The 18112-nt window shown below is 42.3% G+C and overlaps 1 protein-coding gene across 1 annotated transcript in view; it reads left to right on the top strand.

The window, feature by feature from the left end:
• NFATC2 (nuclear factor of activated T cells 2) overlaps nt 1-15621 on the top strand; it is a 57074-nt gene extending 41453 nt beyond the window's left edge. The window contains 4 exon segments of the mRNA XM_065691241.1: nt 12048-12103; nt 13035-13161; nt 14607-15322; nt 15324-15621. Of these exon segments, the coding sequence (XP_065547313.1) occupies nt 12048-12103; nt 13035-13161; nt 14607-15322; nt 15324-15482 (1058 nt within the window). The 3' untranslated portion in view covers nt 15483-15621.
• The last annotated feature ends 2491 nt before the right edge of the window (nt 15622-18112 follow it).

Here is an 18112-nt window from a genome sequence, read left to right as displayed (position 1 = left end):
CAGGACTTATCCCAGCGGCAGTGCCCAGTCTGGAGCAGGGATTTGCATGCTGGTGTTCCATATCCGGCTTCCCCACCACCCTTCGGTCTCTGCAGGCAGTCTTAGTCTGCTGGACTTTGAATGAATGACCGGCAGAGAGGGAATTTACAACATGGGAGGCCCAGAGTCAAAACTTTGCTCTGAATCAGAAGTCTGTGTAGTTTGCAGTGGGTTATCTGGGGACTCTCCTGAAGGCAAGCTAATCCTCTGTGTATACATGCACTGTGTTATGCTGCAGCGATACCTCTTACAGATACACTCTGAGGGGCTTTTAAGTGAAGATTGCTTTCTTTAATAGGTATATCTTAAGGTGAGGAAGGTTAAGAAGCTGAGCTGGATATGCAAATTGTGCAGGGACTGATCAGACCCTGGCTGCAGCATAAGCCTTTGTATTTGGGTTGTCCAAGATTAATGAGAGTCCCAGGCTTGCATGAAAATGAAGGTCTTACGCACCTGCAACTTTCAGGTTCCCTTACTGTACATTGCAGGCCATTTTAATTATCACTACCAAGGCCATGCTTCATTGTAATTGCATGAGGCTGCAAGAACACAGAACAAAAGGCCCCGTTTCATCAGCCCAATTTTACAATGAGAAATGTCACTGGGTGGAAGGAGGAGGTGGATCCTGCGCTCGCCTCGGGGAGCTCACTCGCTGCAGATCCAGGCTGCACAGCACCTTGCAAAAAGCGCTGATAAGCTGCTCAGAAGCAAAGCAAGCCACAGTAAACATCCCGGTGGGTGGATAGTGCCTCGCTAGTGTGACCCTGCCATTGTTGCGCTCTCTTCCAGAGCATGACACGGCCCTGGGGAGCCTGTGAAACAATCGCACCTTCGCGAAGGCAGGAAGATGCCCCAAGCTTGCATGGTTTTCTTTGAGTTTCATTTTAACAGCACATAAGCTTTGTCTGTGCTAGCAAGTGGTACTTGATTTCCCACTTCTGCCACCAGTTTTAGCTCTACTGGTAATGACAAGGGTGAGAGCTTGATAACCATCTAATAGCTTTTGGTATGCTGTACTCCACAGAGCTCCTTGACTTGTTTGTCAAGTGTTTAAAGTGAGAGAAGCAAGACTCTTTTCCCCAGAGAACTTTTGTGCAGGTATCTTTGTGCAGTGAGATACTCTCCTGTTAATAGTTTCACAGACTCCAGAACCTGGGTGCACCTTGAACCCCGGGTCTGTATCAGTGCCTGCAATGAAGCAGGTGCTGAGGTGGCAGCAGTCAGCAAAACGGGGGACGCTGCTGTTGGGCCTCACAATTGTAAATTAAGTTTTATCCCTCAGGCGGATGCTCAAAACCTGTTTCAGTTTCCTGTGGATCTTGTAGGCAATTCTTCACTCACTGCTAGCAACACAGAGAAATGTAGAACTGTTCATGTCTCACCAAAATACAGCATGCTTCCATAGATAGGTATATTTTCCCCTAGAAATACTTGGAAAACAAATATGCCCCAAATTTTCCTGGGATGTCATTATAAAAATAACTGTCTTGTATTACATGTACTACAAATTATTGCAATGAGCTCGCCAGTGAGAAGTCTGAAAAAGTCTCTCATTTTAGGCTTGTGACAGGAAATGGCAGCAGGAAGCGAACTGAAGGGGCTGGATCTCAGTGCTCAGTTGTGAGCAAGGGGATAAAGTACTTGCATGTGAAATGCTGATGCATAAATAGGGTTCATTTTCTCAATGCTAAAGTTTACCAACATGCAAGCATTATAGTTTTGAGTTCTCTTTAAGGTTATCTCTTCCTGCTGAACAACTGTAACTTGTAGCTCCTGTAAGCCAGGAGAACTCATGAATTCAGTACAGTCAGCCCAGCACCCAAAGCAGAGTTTGGCTGGAGCAGTTTAAGATCTGAACTCAGAAACACGTAAGCAAGCCCAGCTAAATAGAAATAGGTCAGGGGATGCAACTAAATTGGATTGTACAAACAGAAAATATTGAAGTGCATTTATTCTTTTAGTTTTAATCTGGATGAGAGAGTTTGAAAAGTAGTCTTATGCCTATCAAGGATTTGGAATATGTTAAAGGTCAAGGGTGTTAGTGTTTGGTTGGGGCCCAGATCTTATAATGTAGTTAAAAAAAGAAAAGGTTTGGAATTCCCCTTTTTGTTTTAATTGTTATGTAATAATTTGCAAGTCAGCTGTTGGTGGTTGCATTGTGTTTACTCCCATTTGTGTACTGGTTACTGCTGCTGTGCTGTAAGTGATAGAGGAGTCTCATGTTTCTCTGGGAGAAAAGTGCAACTGGACTGTGCTTTCCTCTGCCAAACTCTTATGGTGGCCACAAGGACATCATGAATCATCGCTAGGGCAATGTGGGTGGTGGAGGAGCAACCCAAACAGAAAGCGCACATCTTTGGAGGAGATCCACCATAAATCTTTCGACCATAGAGTGTAAAGAGAGGAGGTGGTGCTCTCTGTGCCGTTTGAACTGATGCAGTTGTCAAGGCCTCTAAAGAATGGACACTCAAAGTCTGTTTGACAAAATAAATCTTACCAGCTCTAGATTCAAGCAATGGACTTGTAGTTCCTTTTTCCTGTGAGTTTCTGCATGTCTCTCACCTCGGTGGTCTTCTTGTGGTAATGGTTTCCTAGGGTGCTGATAGCTAGGGCAAGTGAGCTTGGACATACTTGAGTATCTACTGATTCCAGGAGAGCCCATCACAGAGCAAGATCAGGACCATTGTGTTCGGTGTCTTGGTAATGAGTTGAGGTTTTCAGCTGCATGGTGCCCAAAATGCCATGTCTAAATGAGGCGCTTGCCTCTATGCCCTAGAAATGAACCACAAAGCCTGTGCCAGGATACCACAGGCACAAGCCTTTCCTCTTCCCTCCCTCTCATTCCATCTTGTACCTCCTCTGGCTCCATCCTGTACCGCCTTTGGAATACATGGCAGCTTTACTAACATATCTGAAATATGATTTATAGAGTTTGTTGCTCCAGGTTGGGCGGTAGCATTCATTCTTCATGCACAGCAGGAGCAGAATCATGCTGCTTGAGGTGTGCATCAGGTGTCCAACCTTTGCCAAACCTCTTTGAAGCTGGGAACTCTGCTTCTTTTTATGTGTTGCTGTCTGTTGGGAACTGCTGTAGGAGATGGACTGTCACTGCACATCCAGCTGTGCTAAGTATAGTGACTCACATGCTCAGAAGCACCCATGGCCACATGTACCCGCAGTATCCCACTATATTCATTTACATTCTTTGCACTGGCTTGCCTATCACTAGAATAGCAATAATGATAACTATTCTGATGATAGCTGTATTACTTCACAGTGTCTCTCTGATTTCCAGCACTTCTGTACATCTCTAATTGCAGAGATGCTTTATTTTAACTCTGAGCAAATCATTTCACGTCTTTGAAACTTACTACTTTCTCTTTTAGAAGCAAACAAGCAGGCTCTAGAGAGATTTAGTTCTCAAGCTTGCACTTTTCAGTATTCCTGCTGTACCACAAGCTAGCAAATAAACACACCAGTGCTTTCTGGTTTTAGAATTTCCGCTTTCTAGAAGAAGTATTGTTTATAAAGCCCAATAAGTTGGACCCAGTGATGCTATCAGTCTTCTTGTACCTCTTCTGCAAAAGTTAAAAGCAAAATCACAGCTCCTAGGAAAGATGCTTCAGCACCTGAAAATCTTGTAATGAAGGGCCCAAAACTGAACATAGTATCTGAGGTCCTTTGTGGGATATGTGAAAGGGAATTGTTAAGACAGTCCACAGCAAAGTTCCCCTTTTCTGCTGTGTCAAGTCTGAAATTTCTCACCGTGCCCCAAAGAGGGAACTTAAAGCCTGTTAGTAATCTGACAGTTTCATGAATGATCCAGAAATTCCCAGGGAATGCAAAAAATGGCAAACTATTTTCAACAATTCTCTCTTTGAACTTAATGATGCAAAATTAAAGATGCAGTTTTCTCAGGCAAAGATAAAAATGATACCAAAAAACACTAAAAACTTTTTTTTCCCAGATCCTTCCCAAAGATGTTTGCTATTTGACCCCAGTCCAATAGCAAGTTTCAAATATTTAATTCAAGCTCCAGTTCCCTCACTGAATTTCTAAATTAATGATCTGAAATAGAAGGCTGCGTGGAGACCTTATAGCAGCTTTCCAGTATCTGAAGGGGGCCTATAGGGATGCTGGGGAGGGACTCTTCGTCAGGGACTGTAGTGACAGGACAAGGGGTAATGGTTCCAAATTTAAACAGGGGAAGTTCAGGTTAGATATAAGGAAGAAGTTCTTTACTGTGAGAGTGGTGAGGCACTGGCACAGGTTGTCCAAGGAAGTTGTGAATGCTCCACCTGTGGGAGTGTTCAAGGCCAGGCTGGACAGAGCCTTGGGTGACATGGTTTAGTGTGAGGTGTCCCTGACCATGGCAGGGGGTTGGGACTGGATGATCTTAATGTCCTTTCCATCGATTCTATGATTCTATGATTAAGCTATGGAGGATTAAGAGGAATGAGACATATCTTAAAACTAGGATCATAACTTAGTCACAGATGCAGTGTACTGCTGAACATGCATTTCAGTATAGTTTTTGAAGTCATTTTAACCTGAGACAAAAGCTCAGCATCTGCGGAAAAGAAGCTATTGTGTGTTTCTTTTAATGGGAAAGGGTAAATTAAAAAACAATAGTTGGGAATAGTTATAGAGTTAGCAGAAACAGGAGTGGTACTGTAATCCTAAGTGATTCAATTTGTTTGCAATTCAGGTTTTTTGCTCTACAGAAAGTATATGAAATAAATTTGCTATCTGGCTATTTTCTTGGTAGTTTAGTTTTCTCTGCTCCACACAGCCTTTGGCTGGAGTGCAGCCTTTCAAGCTGGATGCGTGTCTTCTCTACTGAAAAATTGGACAGCAACGGGATGAACCAGGGGATAAATTACAGCTATCACTGTCAGGAGGCCCACCTGATTTTCACATTAGCTAAAGGTGCTCACTTTCCAGGTTAATCTTCCCTCCTCGTGCCTTGCAGTGCACCAAACTAAAGCGGCTGCAGTGTGGAGCACAGGGCCTGCTTGATAGTTCTCTTTGCAAAAAGATACCAGAACTGGGGCAATCAGAGGTTGTGTTCTCTCAGAGTTTTTCTTTCTAAGCAAAAGAGGAAGGTGTCTCAGCAAATCCCTCTGTGAACCACTGAAGAGTAACAAATATTAATCAAGAGGATTAGAGTTTGCCCTTTTCTGCTGTGCAAATGACAAAGTTTCAGGGTAAATGGGATAACTTCTGCTTTTCCTTGCTGTTATAACTGCTGAAAACCCAGCAAACCTTTGTGCCCCCAGGTTTATCCCATGGCTGAAGTGTGCTGTCTGCCCCAGGTGTTCTTGTAGTCCCATGGGGCAATTGTCTGACATTAAATGGGGGATCCCAGAAAAACACTGCAAAACAGGAAAAAATCTAAGGATCACACACACAAAAATGCAAAAGTGTGTGGCTGCAGAAACGGAGTTGCCATAGCTGTTAGAGACTCAGTGAGACAGGGCGGAATCCAGTGTTTTGGAAGGTTTCCCCGTATGACACAAGATTTTGGAATTTTACAGCTGGTAAATCCTTATTAACACAGGCAGCCACTACTGGCCTGGATTCCCTGGCTCGCTGTTTACTATGGGGGCGCCTTGTGGAAGTATGCCTGGTGCTGATTATTCAACTTTGACTCTTAATTGTTTAAAGGGAATATTAAAAAATAATAACTCTTGGAATAAACAAAAGGCAGAGAGACAAGCTCCCATCACCTGTTGACAGAAAATTGATCATGTAGAAAGCTGGCATGGGGAGTGGAATTCCCTGTTCTCCCACTTAGTCATCGCATCCTGGTGTGACTCATTTTATTACATGGAGGTTCCCAGTGGTTTTATTTTGAGAGGAGCTTTTGTTTGAGAATTTATACACACACACACACACACAAACACACGTATAATCTTGAAAAAACAACATCTATTTTGATGAATTAGTGTAAGGAATCATTTGGAAGAGCTCTGGAATGACAGACTGCCCCTGCTGCTTCACTACTCAACTACTGTGTTTATGTTTTATTTTAGTGTGAATTGAATTCCTCAACAATAGATGGGGAGAAATCTCCTCTAGACTTGTTCTCACTGTGCAAAATGTCAGATTTGGGGCTGGGCTGGGTAGCGGATGACTAATCCATTGGCCTTTTACCTCCCAGACCTTGACTTGTATCTTTGGCCTTGGTGACTCAAACTTGTGTCCGCAGTGAAATGAAGGCACTGGCTTCTGCTCACCATAAACAGAGTTTCATTAGCTGCAGTGGGCAGTCTTGTTTCAGAAAGAAAAAGAAATCCGTGCAAGTCAAGCTTAGTGAAAAACTCAATAGCTCTGCTTTTCTTGAGTTTTAAATTCATTCATGCTGTGTTTGCTGTAAGGTTTGAAGTAAATACTTTGGAAGACACAACTGCTTAGGACTAAATGCTGAGCAACCTTGCAGTGACAATGAAGCACAATAACTTCCCAGCTGAAATCAGACTTTGACCCTCAAAAAAGCAGCAGAGACTGTGTGAGCATTCCCCTCCCCATCAGGTTTCCACATCCCAGAGGTGGTGTCTGTTCTGCTGGAAAGCATTCATAACAGTACTTTGTTCTTGGGGTGGTTTTAAAAACCCTTGACTGTTTTCCAGAGATGCTATTATCTCCTGATAAAAGCTGACAGAGATAATCATCATGGTTTTTTGGAAGTCCTTCCAGGAAACACTGTGAATAGGGACAGTTCATTGCAAGCCCAAAGGGAACTCTGCAGAAATGTGTCGTCAGAGCAGCTGTCCCACTAACTACCAGGCTCAATTTCTTTGGTGAACTAGCATGGTTTGCTGCCTGGGAAAAAGGTAACAGGTTGTTCATTGAGTAATTTGTGTAATGCTTGACTGAAAAGCAATGCATATTTTCAAGCATAAAATCACATCCAGGCACAGAATTGGCACAATTGTGTGCTTAGTCTTCAACTGGAGAGAACTGCAAAGAAAATTTCCTGAACCTCTCAGTCCATCAGTCATGCTTGTTCAAATAAAGTAGTAAGTTTGTTTCTCTGCTAGTTACTGACCCCAAAGTCATGAGTAAGGGACCATGAATAATGTGTAAAGGCTGTAACTGGTTCAGAAAACCTTTAATTGGCTAATTAAAAAAAGCCCTATAAGGGGCTGCAGAGAATCACCCAAAACGTTCCTAATGCAGACTGACGTTTTGATTTTCCCCAAAGTTTGAAGCAAGACTTTTGGTATGATCACAGTTTGAGTTAGGGAGGGTAGAATTACTTTCTTCCAACAACTCATTCATTCCTCCAAAGAGTGCTGACACAATCAGATCTCTCATCAGGGTTTAATGCTAAGTCTCATAGTCCTGAAGCAGCACAAAAATCTCTATTTCCTGAACATTTCACTGACCTGTGGTGTTAAAGACTTGCCAACTAAGACAAACCATTAAATGAGCAGGGAACCACAACAGTAAAAATATTTCATGAGGCAGCCATAGCTGGTAAGACCTCACGGTCTAAATCCAAAAATATTTTACCATCTTTAGTGGAACTACTACTCTTTTCAGAGGCACAGATTGAATTCCCCATAGCGGAGGTAGAATTTAAGACACACCACACACATGGACCTGGCACTAAGTTCCCATGTGATCCACACATGTAATGGGACATCCCTGCAGTGCTCTGGCTGGCGTGTATCACTGTCAGGACAGCGCAGCACTGGATGTGACTTGTAGAGCACACGTCCTCTGCTTCTCTATGCTCACACTTTTACTGTACTTCAGCAAAAATGATGCTGGTCCTTTTTTGCAGTTCTCTTACCTCTCCACTGTTGAAGCAGGTTTAATTATATGCAATAAACAGCTTTCTGGACTTGCAGACTTTAGATTAAGTTATTAGTCAAGTTGGAGCTTAATCTTCTTGGTTTGCAAGCAGGGAGGGGACCAGGCGTTTGTCCCACTTGTGGCATGACAGAATTACAGGGTAGCGAAGGCTGGGAAGGGACCTCAGGAGGTTGTTGAGCACAACCTCCTGTTCAAAGCAAAATGCATCTCCAGTGTTAAAGCACCATCTGGGCTGCAGCACTGGCACTGGAGAAAAAGGCCTACTTTAGTATACCCAACTTGTGACACATGTACTGGGGGCTATTCTCTACCATCATATTAGCATTATGACTTTTAACATATCCTTACAATAAATACCCATTTTTCTTGATGGCTTTCTTGAAACATCCGCTTTAATTTCTTCCTATAAAAAAACCCCCACCAAAATCTAATTTATGCACATTCTAAAGATGGTAATTGTGTTGACAGCTTGGTACAAGTTTCCTCCGTTCAAAATTTCTTTGAATTGTCCCACAAACGGGCTTTAAACTTCTCAGTTTGTTCCTCCTGTTCTTTATTAACTCTGACTGTGCGTAATCAAATTATTTCATTACCAGCAAAAAGGATAGGTTAAAATAGGGATTTCTGAACACAGTTTGTATTTTTGATTTTATTCACAGCCTCCCTTATCCTTGTGCCTGAAGCTCACTGTAATGTCCATATCAAGAGGGGTTAAAGGAGAAGCAAATATGATTGTCTCAAGTTAAAGTGAGTCAGTGAGACAGATGGAGCCACATCATGATATTTAAGCATAAAGGTCAGGGAGTGAGCTGCAGAGTGGCTATATTCAACAGGGCTTTCGTGCTTAAAGAACAGGGATTGCTGCTGCTGACAGATTTGTTAGAAACCTGTTTAGCTGCCCCAAGCATGAATATATCCAAACATGCATCTATCATCATTAGAATGATAACCCTAAATACATTTATTTCTTGTTTGTTTGGGCTTATTCTCATTCGTACTCTTAATCCCCACAGACTTTGGACTGAGTCTAAACATCATTTGATTTTTATGGTTGGCTTCATTAGCTTTTAGTGCAAATTCAGTGGCTCTGTTACTAAATCAAATCCACTGTGATTGTGGCTGCATCTGCTTCACAGGCCTCTTGGATACAGCAGATGACTTTGTCCTTTATTTCGTGCATTTTGGACCAACAAATACTTTTGATTTCTACCTTCTTTGTGAAGTTAGTGCTGTTGTATCTGCACAGACTGTTTGAATTTAGCAATACAGAAACAAAGATGAAAACATTCTGTCTGGAGGAAAACCAGTGTCAAATACTCCTGCTTGGCTGTCCTTGTTGTCAGGACATCTTCATATTGCATTGCTTAGGCAGTTTCTGATGTGTATCTCTATCAGAGCTCTTACTTTATGACATGTTATTTTGTTTCCTTTTTCTTCCTCTTTTCCAAAATCATCTTTTGGGGTTATTTTGGGGATATGGGGAAGTTCCTTAACACACACTATGATGGTTTCTTTTCACAAAGATCACCTAGAAGAGGACTCTCCCTATTAAGTGTGTAATGCCTTGTCATCAGACAATGTATTTAGTACTTGCTGGATTAAACACCCAGTATTTGCTGGCTTCCCCCTTCTCCGAGGTGTTCTGAAAGTGTTGTCAAGCACTGGAATAGGCTGCCCAGGGAAATGGTAGTCACCATCCCTGTAGTTATTTAAAAGGCTTGTAGATGTGATGCTTAGGACATGGTTTACTGGTGGACTTGGCAGTGCTGGGTTAACAGTTGGACTCAATGATCTTAAAGATCATCTGCAACCTACATGATTCTGTGTTTACCTTTTCAACAACGGTGAAGAGTTTGCTGCATCAATAGAGGTATAGATGTAACCTTCAGCAGTCCAGAGCCATGGCCAGAGTGAATACTTACTGTTGAACAAGTGTTCTCTATTCCTTTCCACAGCAGTCCTTTCGGACGCGAGGGCTAAACAGCATGTCTTCTTGCTGGCTCTATCTGCACAGCTTGGTTAGGCAGTCTCTGCTCTGGCAGTGTGTCACAAATTCACGTGTGAGTGTAGAAAAGACAACTGACTGACTGTGGGAAACTTGAAGCACTTAAAGAAAGAGAAGGCAGAATTATTTGGCTTGTCCTTCCTGCACTAGAATACCGTGGCAGTAGAAATGTGAGGTGTTGGAGGCTCAGATGCTCTCTCCCTCTGAAGTTTTTCCTCCCAGGTAACTGATGGATGGAGCCAGACTTCGAGTCATTCCTCAGTTGCCTCCACATGCCCAGCGGGCTGGATTGGGGGTGAGGAGGTCCAGCCAGTGCTGTGTGCCCACTTCTGCCCCACCACAAGCCAGGCACCCTGCCCAAACACCCTGGGGAGCTGAGCCATCCTAATGGAGGAAGGGGCTTGCTGTTGGTGATGGCTTCAGGCAGACGACTTCTCTTCCTTGTGTGTATTTGAGGCCCAGAATATAGCAGAGGTGTCTAAGGTGTGGGGTGCTCGGGAGGCAGTGGGCACACTGGGAGGGATCCCCGGGCTGAAGGGATGTGGAGCTGGGGCATCTTGAGTCCCTGGTAGGAAGAGGCACCCTAGGGAGCTGAGCACATCTGTCAGTTCATTGTCTGTGTGGAGTGGAGAACAAAGAGGAAAACAACAGAAAAAATGCAAAATGCATTTAAAAATACTCTTTCATTTCCCTTTTCGCCAGAAGCAGAAGTACTTAAATAACTGAGGACAAAAGCAGCTCTTGCAGAATTTCCAAGAACTGGGAAAAATACAAAGTCCTGTGAGAAGCACTGGTTTTAGGAGACTTCTCCCTCTATCCTGGGTGTGCAGTTGGGATCCCCTGCAGAAACGTGCCCAAGAGCTGCCTCCCCCTCTCTAAAGCAAACACCAGCCTTTGCGGCTGCAGTATTTCAAGTCAGATTGGTTCGTTTGGATATGTGTCCCCTATTCATTTTGAAACCAAGCTTTCAGAAAGGTATGAGGCAGGGTTTTCTTCCCCATCAGTATTTTTATTCTGCAGATTTCTTGGCTAAAAGGCTCAGTGGAATATAAAAATCAAAGGGGTAGAGATTAAAACCTATATATAGAGAAAAAAAGCAATAAGGAAGGCATTGCTAAAAGATGTTTCTGGAAGTATAGGTGACAGTAGATATAAGAAAGTATTTGTAGCTAGATGAAGTACCCACTCTGTGTACAAACACCCTGTCACTACTGATGTACTGTTATAGCACGGTGTTACTTGGGTTGCATTCCATACAAGAGGATCAAATTTTATTTTCCTCTATAAATGAGGTGCTTTTATGCTGAGTACGGTGAATGTTTGGTGCTTTATTGTGACTTTAGGAGAGCCGGTGGCACTCTGTCACAGCCTGCAGTGGTGGCAGTGCTGAGGCATGGATTCACTGTTGGAGATGTTGGGCATGTTCCTTGACCAGAGGAGATGTTAGTTATCATGTGCTGATGTTTATTATTGCACATATAAAAGCATACCTAGTAAGAGGGCACACACAACAGACATCAAGCACTGTATCTAGCAGGTTTCCCAATTACCCATAAGGATATGTCCCTGTTGAACTACTTCTGGGAAAAAACTATGCTCCTGTAAGAATTCAGAGTAGTTTCACTGTGCAGCACCTCTAAAAGTCAGCCCTGAAGTAACGCGCTTTATTTGCTTCCATCTCCATGCATCCTGTACAAGATCTGGATTTTTAGCTAATCCTTCCTTCACCTCCTTACCCATTCCACCACTTACGCACTGGTGGGGAGCCATGTGGTCTTAGCTTAAAATAGCAGATAGTTTGCTGAGCTGCTGACCAAAGGGGATCATTAACAAGTTATCTGACCTTCTGATGCCCTCCATCAGTCAAGCTGGCTGAAGTAAAATCTGGTAAAAAGCAGATGTTGCACCTGTGCTAAGTATTTCATTCCTTGGTTTGGCTAATTTCTACATAAACATTTAATTTTAATATGTATGTAAGCTTTTTCTTGGCAAAAGAAGTGTTCAGTGATGTGTTTAAATTAAATGCTATTGGTTTTAGTTAGGACTGGGAAGGTGCTTGAAATTAAGTCCATTTTGAGCGTTTTTCTAACTTGATGCCCTTAATTTGTTTCCTTTTTTAAAGTCAAGCTTTATGATTTAATAAAAGTGCAGTGAGTTTAATATTGTAATATTCTTCTAGATGGGCAGCAGATCTGGGAAATGGAGGCAACAGTGGACAAAGATAAGAGCCAGCCTGTAAGTATGCAAAATATTGGATGTCCTCTCCTTGAGCTTCTCAGACAGCAAGTTGTATTGAGGGAGTAGTTTCCAAAGAGCTTCTCAAAAGCAGAAAGAGCAGCTATCTTATTGCTGTGATGAACAAATGTCAAAAGCTTCAGCAGTAAATGTATTGCAAAAAGAAACTATTCATTTAGCAGTAACCCACAGCAGACTGAATAACTGCTAGATTTTGTGTTCTTGCAGAAGACTCTATTGTATCAGCCCAGTCCTCTGCAGGATGCTGGCTGTCCTGACTTCCTTTTGCCTGCATGGAAGTCTTGGGTGCTCTGTACTTTGCAGGACAGGATTTGGACTATAGTATTTAAAATGAACATTAATCTTTCAAGGGAATGAGCTTCTTTGTTCACTTTGCTTAATGGGACCTTACTGTAGTTGTTCAGTGTATTTAGGAGCTAGCACTTACATTGCCATCGGCCATGCCTGCCCTTGCGGAAGAGAATGGGAGATTCACTGTTAATTTCCATGGAAGCAGGATATGTCTGTGTATAAGTAAAAAGCCTATAGAATAATGAAGTTTATTCTAACAAGAAGAGGGACCTCAGCAATACAGACTTGTTCATCAAGCATAGTACGATTAACAGTGTTCCCACTTTTATCTCCATTCTGTGTGTTTTATTTGTAGCTGAGACTTCTCTCTCCAAGTTCAGGACAACATCCAAGTACAAGAGAGGATACAGTACATAGAAACCAGCTTCATAGTACCAAAAATCTTCAAGTCTTTTACCATCAGCCCTTTTTTCCTTCCTTCTTCTCGTACCCTACTTTATAGTGATGAATAGCAAGGTTTCTCTTCCTTTGTGCCTGAATACATAACAGGGGAGATGTGCACAAAATCTCCTGTCAGCTTCAGTTACTAATCCTGCATTGTCACCTTTTGTTGTTTCAGAGCATGCTTTTTGTAGAAATACCAGAGTACCGTAACAAGCACATTCGCACAGCTGTGAAGGTGAATTTCTATGTCATCAATGGGAAACGAAAAAGAAGCCAACCCCAGCATTTTACCTATCACCCAGGTAACTCTCAAGGACAGAGCAAGTTGTTGCCTAGTTCTCAGGAGCAAGATTATGTTTTCTGCCACGTTGTTTTCTTGCTGTTATTTCAGGATCTGAATTTTACTAATTTAATTCAACTGAGTGCAGATGAGCACTCAGCAACTCTTTGGTTTAAATGATGCATGTGATTTATGATCATGAATTTCCATAAATTTAAGGGGACAGTTATCTTGGTAATAGCCTGATGCTGCCCCATTCACTTGGTGGCAGTTTGCCAACAGCCTCAATGGGAACAGACTCAGTCTGTGACATGACATGACCCTGTGAAAACCATAAGCATTGCCTTCCCCAGCTGACGTGTACGGCAGTAAGATAATATCAGATCTGGGAAAGTAGCAAGGGCTTGGTATGGAGGAGGACGAGCAGTATGTGTTCTTCAAAATGAGGCTGGTTGAGAAAAATATGAATGCTTTTCTGATGTTCTTCCTCTTGGGAATTGGTGAGCCATGTCACAATAAATGCAACAGAATTACTAATGAGATTCCCAGAATTTCTCAGCTTTGGCTGGGAGAAAAATATTGTGAGAAAATCAGAGTATTGTGTTTGCGGAAACCAGAAAGCATAAAATAACAGTACCAGACTTTATGCAAGCTTCAAAAGATGCCTTGACTAGTTTCTAAGGACAGGCATTTATCTTTATTTTAGTCTCCTCCTGCCTCAAAATCTCTGGTCCTCTTCCTGAATTTATGAACTGTATATAGGGTGTCACCAGTGTGACGGTTTTGTATAGGTGTTAAATTGTTCTGCTATGGGATAGTATTGAAAAGTACGAAACTACCTCCACAAGATGTCTGAAATAGACCACTTCAGAGAAGCAATCCTTATACTTCCAAAAAAGAACCCTGTTGCATGACAACACAATTCTTAGTAAATCATGATCTTTTAAAATGACGGTGTCAGAAAGGTCTTCATCTCTCAGTATGGAGGAAGTTATGTGCAGGAACTAAAAGAAAAGCTCTAAAATAGTTAAGACTCTGCCTTTGGTCACTACTTAAATGTTTGACAGAAAAATTAGGAGTTGTATATGTCATGGGGTTTCTATTTATCCAGTCTTCCTTTGAGATGGAAGTACTACATGAAACACCCATTTATGGCTCTTGCTTATGTTTTGCTTATTTAGTTCCTTAAATGAATTAAAATATGAGCTAAAGTACTGAATTTTTCAGCTTCAGAAATTTGTGGTTAAATAGTTCATTAAAGATTTTCAAGAACCTCTTAGTACAGAGTGCTTTCAAGAGAGACTCTGCCATGATTGCATGTACGTGATTTATTAAACTCAATGCCTGGGAGATAAGAGCTTGCACATACAAATCTTGTAAACAGCTTATATCTCTTACTACTTCAAGGAAAACCTCTGTTTCTTATCAGCTTGTTACGAATAATATCCTTTGCATGCTTTGTTCTAGTACCATCAATCAAAACAGAGCCCATTGATGACTATGATCCAGCTTTAATCTGCAATACAGTACACAGTGGTCTGGGAACAGTAACACAGCCTTACTATTCACAGCATACAATGGTCACCGAATCCCCTTCCTGTCTTGTGGCCACTATGGCTCCTTGCCAGCAGTTGCGCTCAGGCCTTTCTTCTCCTGATTCTCGATATCATCAGCAGAATCCAGCCGCTGTAATATACCAAAGAAGCAAGAGCCTTAGCCCAAGCCAACTGGGCTACCAACAATCCAATCTGATGGCTACACCAGTTGCTATTTCAGATGCCCATAGGTCAGTGCTGGTGCATGCTGGTTCTCCAGGCCAGACTTCAGCGGTGCTCCACCACTCTCCAAGCAACCAGCAGTCTTCTCCAGTGATTCACTATTCTCCAACCAACCAGCAGCTGAGGTGTGGAAGTCACCAAGAATTTCAGCACATCATGTGCTGTGAAAATTTTACATCCAACGTTGCAAGATCCAGCCAGCCCCAGGTCAGTCAAGCACAAAGGTTAAGTCCAAGTTCATATCCTACCGTGATCCAGCAGCAGACAGCCTCAGGCCAGCGAGCAGCAAAAAATGGACCACCGGTTAGCGACCAGAAAGAAGTGTTACCAGCTGGAGTCACCATTAAACAGGAACAGAATCTGGACCAGGCATATCTGGATGATGGTATGCAATTGTCTTTTCTTCGTATGGGTCGGTTTGTTGGAGGGAGGGGGGAGGTTTAGGACTTACAAATCCCACCTATTCCTTGTCACAAAACTAGTGTGGCCTCCTTTTGATGGTTGTGAATATCTGCTGTTCGGTCATGCTGCAGTTTGGTGTTTTCATCAGCTGCATCTTTGGTAGATGGCAGTGCACTTCGGCAACCAAGCAAAAAACACAGTGTTCTGCAGAAACCCTACTGTCGTGCTTCATGCTATGGAGTGAACTGTCAGGTTTTAAGGTGTTCCATTTTGTCAGTTTGGAAAATGGAGAATCTGAAGCAAAATGCACTTTAAAATTATTTTTTTATTATTCATATTATGGCATATTCATATTTTTTTTTATTATTCATATTATTCATATTATGGCAAAGTCCACTTTGTTAGATGCTTTTGTACATTTTGTACCCCCAGAAAAAAAAAAGCCCATTGAACAGTCTATCAAGGCCTGTAATGAATGGGGTAGTGCTGCAGGCAAAACTATTGCAGATGTTCTAGATGAACAGTAGGACATTGATAAGTAAAACAATGCTGTTTCTTTGCTGTGAGCCAGCAGATTTAGCCTTTAGGAATTAATATAAGTTAGAGTAAAGCTTTCTTTGAACTTATCCTGCTTATTCTTAGGTAGGTAGCTATTGGCAATCAGGTTGGTTGGTTCTTTTATTAAAGTACGTTCCTTGCAAGAGGAAATCTATGCAAAGTTATTCATGCAGCTGGATGCTGAAATCATAAAGGCCAGTAGCAAACCCAACACCAGTTTTCATGGGAGCAGAGTGATGTTGCTGGGTATATTGCTGCAAACATGGAGTGTTCTTATGCATGAACTACAGACCTGATTTTCATATATATTCACTGCTGCTGTCCTCTCAGTCTAGGCAACTGAATACATGGTTTGATCTTGTCAATGTGTACTGGTATGTGCTTTGTAAGCTCCTAGTAGTCTGGAATTTTTACTGCAGTTACTCACCTAGAGCTGTGAAATTATGCCCATGAAAGCTTTACTTTCTTCAACTTAGGTACCGGGTGCCCTGTGGTTGTATCATAATCAGTCTTTATTGCTGGTTTTGTGGGCAGAGTAGAGTTTGGATGGTTTTCTTCTTTAGTCTGTGTTTGGGATGTGGTTGATGTAGCTTTGGTGCCATCACAGTAGAATCTAGAGAGTTTTTACTGGTCCCCTTGCCTCTGAAGAGCAATGTCAAATCTGGTTTTAGCAGTGGCTGATTTAGGAGATTTGCAAGAATATAGCTAAGTAAAAGCCACTTCCCATTCAAGGAATGGAGCACGGTAACAAAGCAAGATAGTGTTTCTAATAGTAAAATTGAACACTGTGTTTTAAGGCAATTTTAATATGAGAAGCTAAGAGATTCTTTCCTGTTTCTAAAAATATTTGGTACAAACCTTGTAAAATAAATAAAAAGAAAGAAACTTCAGGTAAAAGCTAGCAAACTTCAAAGTCAAGCCTGTGTCCATTTAAATGAACTCCCAGAATGGACTGCAAAATCAATTTCATTGGGTTTTGAATCAAGCCAGTAACATCTAACTCTAGCATAGCTCACAAGGGATGTACTTGACCTCTGTGCTAAGAGAAGCCATTAGGCAAAATGGCATCAAGTTAATAATGAAATTCCAGGCTTCTCCTGGGGTGACTGGACCATCTTGAATTGATTTCAACTGGAGATTAATTTATCAATTATGCCACCCAAGTCAGACCAGGAAAGATTGGTCTCATGCAGTCTCTTTACTGACCTCAGTGAGTTTACATTAGCTAGAAATGTGACTTGGAGAATTGTGATTTACTTTAGGACTTCACAAAACGTTTCATTCTGAAATGTTCAGGACTTGAATTGAAAAGCCACTTTGTTTGCTGCTGGGGAAGAGTGACTCAGAACATAACAAAAGCCATATTTTTCCTGACTAGAAAGTTTATTTTTGTGCTTTATAGCATTAAAGGAAAGCAACCCCAAAGGCTTATGGAGGCTTTACCCTCAAATCCCTTTTATCCAGAAAGCTCTTCTGAGATAAAGTGAGCTGTTAGGTCTTGCCGCAATTTTTCACGGGTAGATACTGAGATGATAGGTCCCCAGCCAAGCTTGGCGTGAGTGCACAGCACTGCTGCTGGTGCACAGGCTTAGGTAATCACCATTTCAGTGTCTTTCACTTCCCTTCGCTCTTCTTCCCTTTCCCCATCTTCCTCCGCATTCCGTGTTCTCATTTCTCTGTATTTTCTGCTGACTGTCCACCTTTCGTCCCTTTCTATGGTTGTGACCTCTGCTCGTCAACTCTTGTCCTCTGCCTTCATGCTCAACAAGGCTGCAGCCTTGGAGTTCTGGACTTTGCTTCTATTCTGAGCTTGGCCACAAACTTCTTGAATGACCTGGGACAAGCCCTGCTCTGTCGGTTCCTCATTCCTGAAGCTATTGCCTCTCAGAGTGGGTATGCTCATCCAATCTTTGTGCTGTTCTGGAAGTGACCAGAGAACACCTCATAGCTAACACAATAGCTATTTCTCTTTACCTCGCCCAGCTTCCTGCTGCCACTGCTGACAAGACCCTGCATTATTTTCTTACTTTCCCTTCTGTATAAAGAAGGTATTTGTCCTTCCTGAGACCATGGTTTCTTCTTCACTCAGAGCCTTCACTGGTTCATAGGGTGCGCAATACTGGGGACTTGGCACACTTAACCTGTCTTTACCTCCTGCCTTGTGAAGATAGGAGCTGATTCCACCTCCACAGAGGATTAACAGTCAAATGTGTCACCATAGCTCACAAAGCTGTA

This window comes from Lathamus discolor, chromosome 11 (genome assembly GCF_037157495.1).
Source record: "Lathamus discolor isolate bLatDis1 chromosome 11, bLatDis1.hap1, whole genome shotgun sequence".
NCBI lineage: Eukaryota > Metazoa > Chordata > Aves > Psittaciformes > Psittacidae > Lathamus > Lathamus discolor.
Note: the sequence above shows the minus strand (reverse complement) of the source record. Positions and strands in the feature narration are given on the sequence as shown.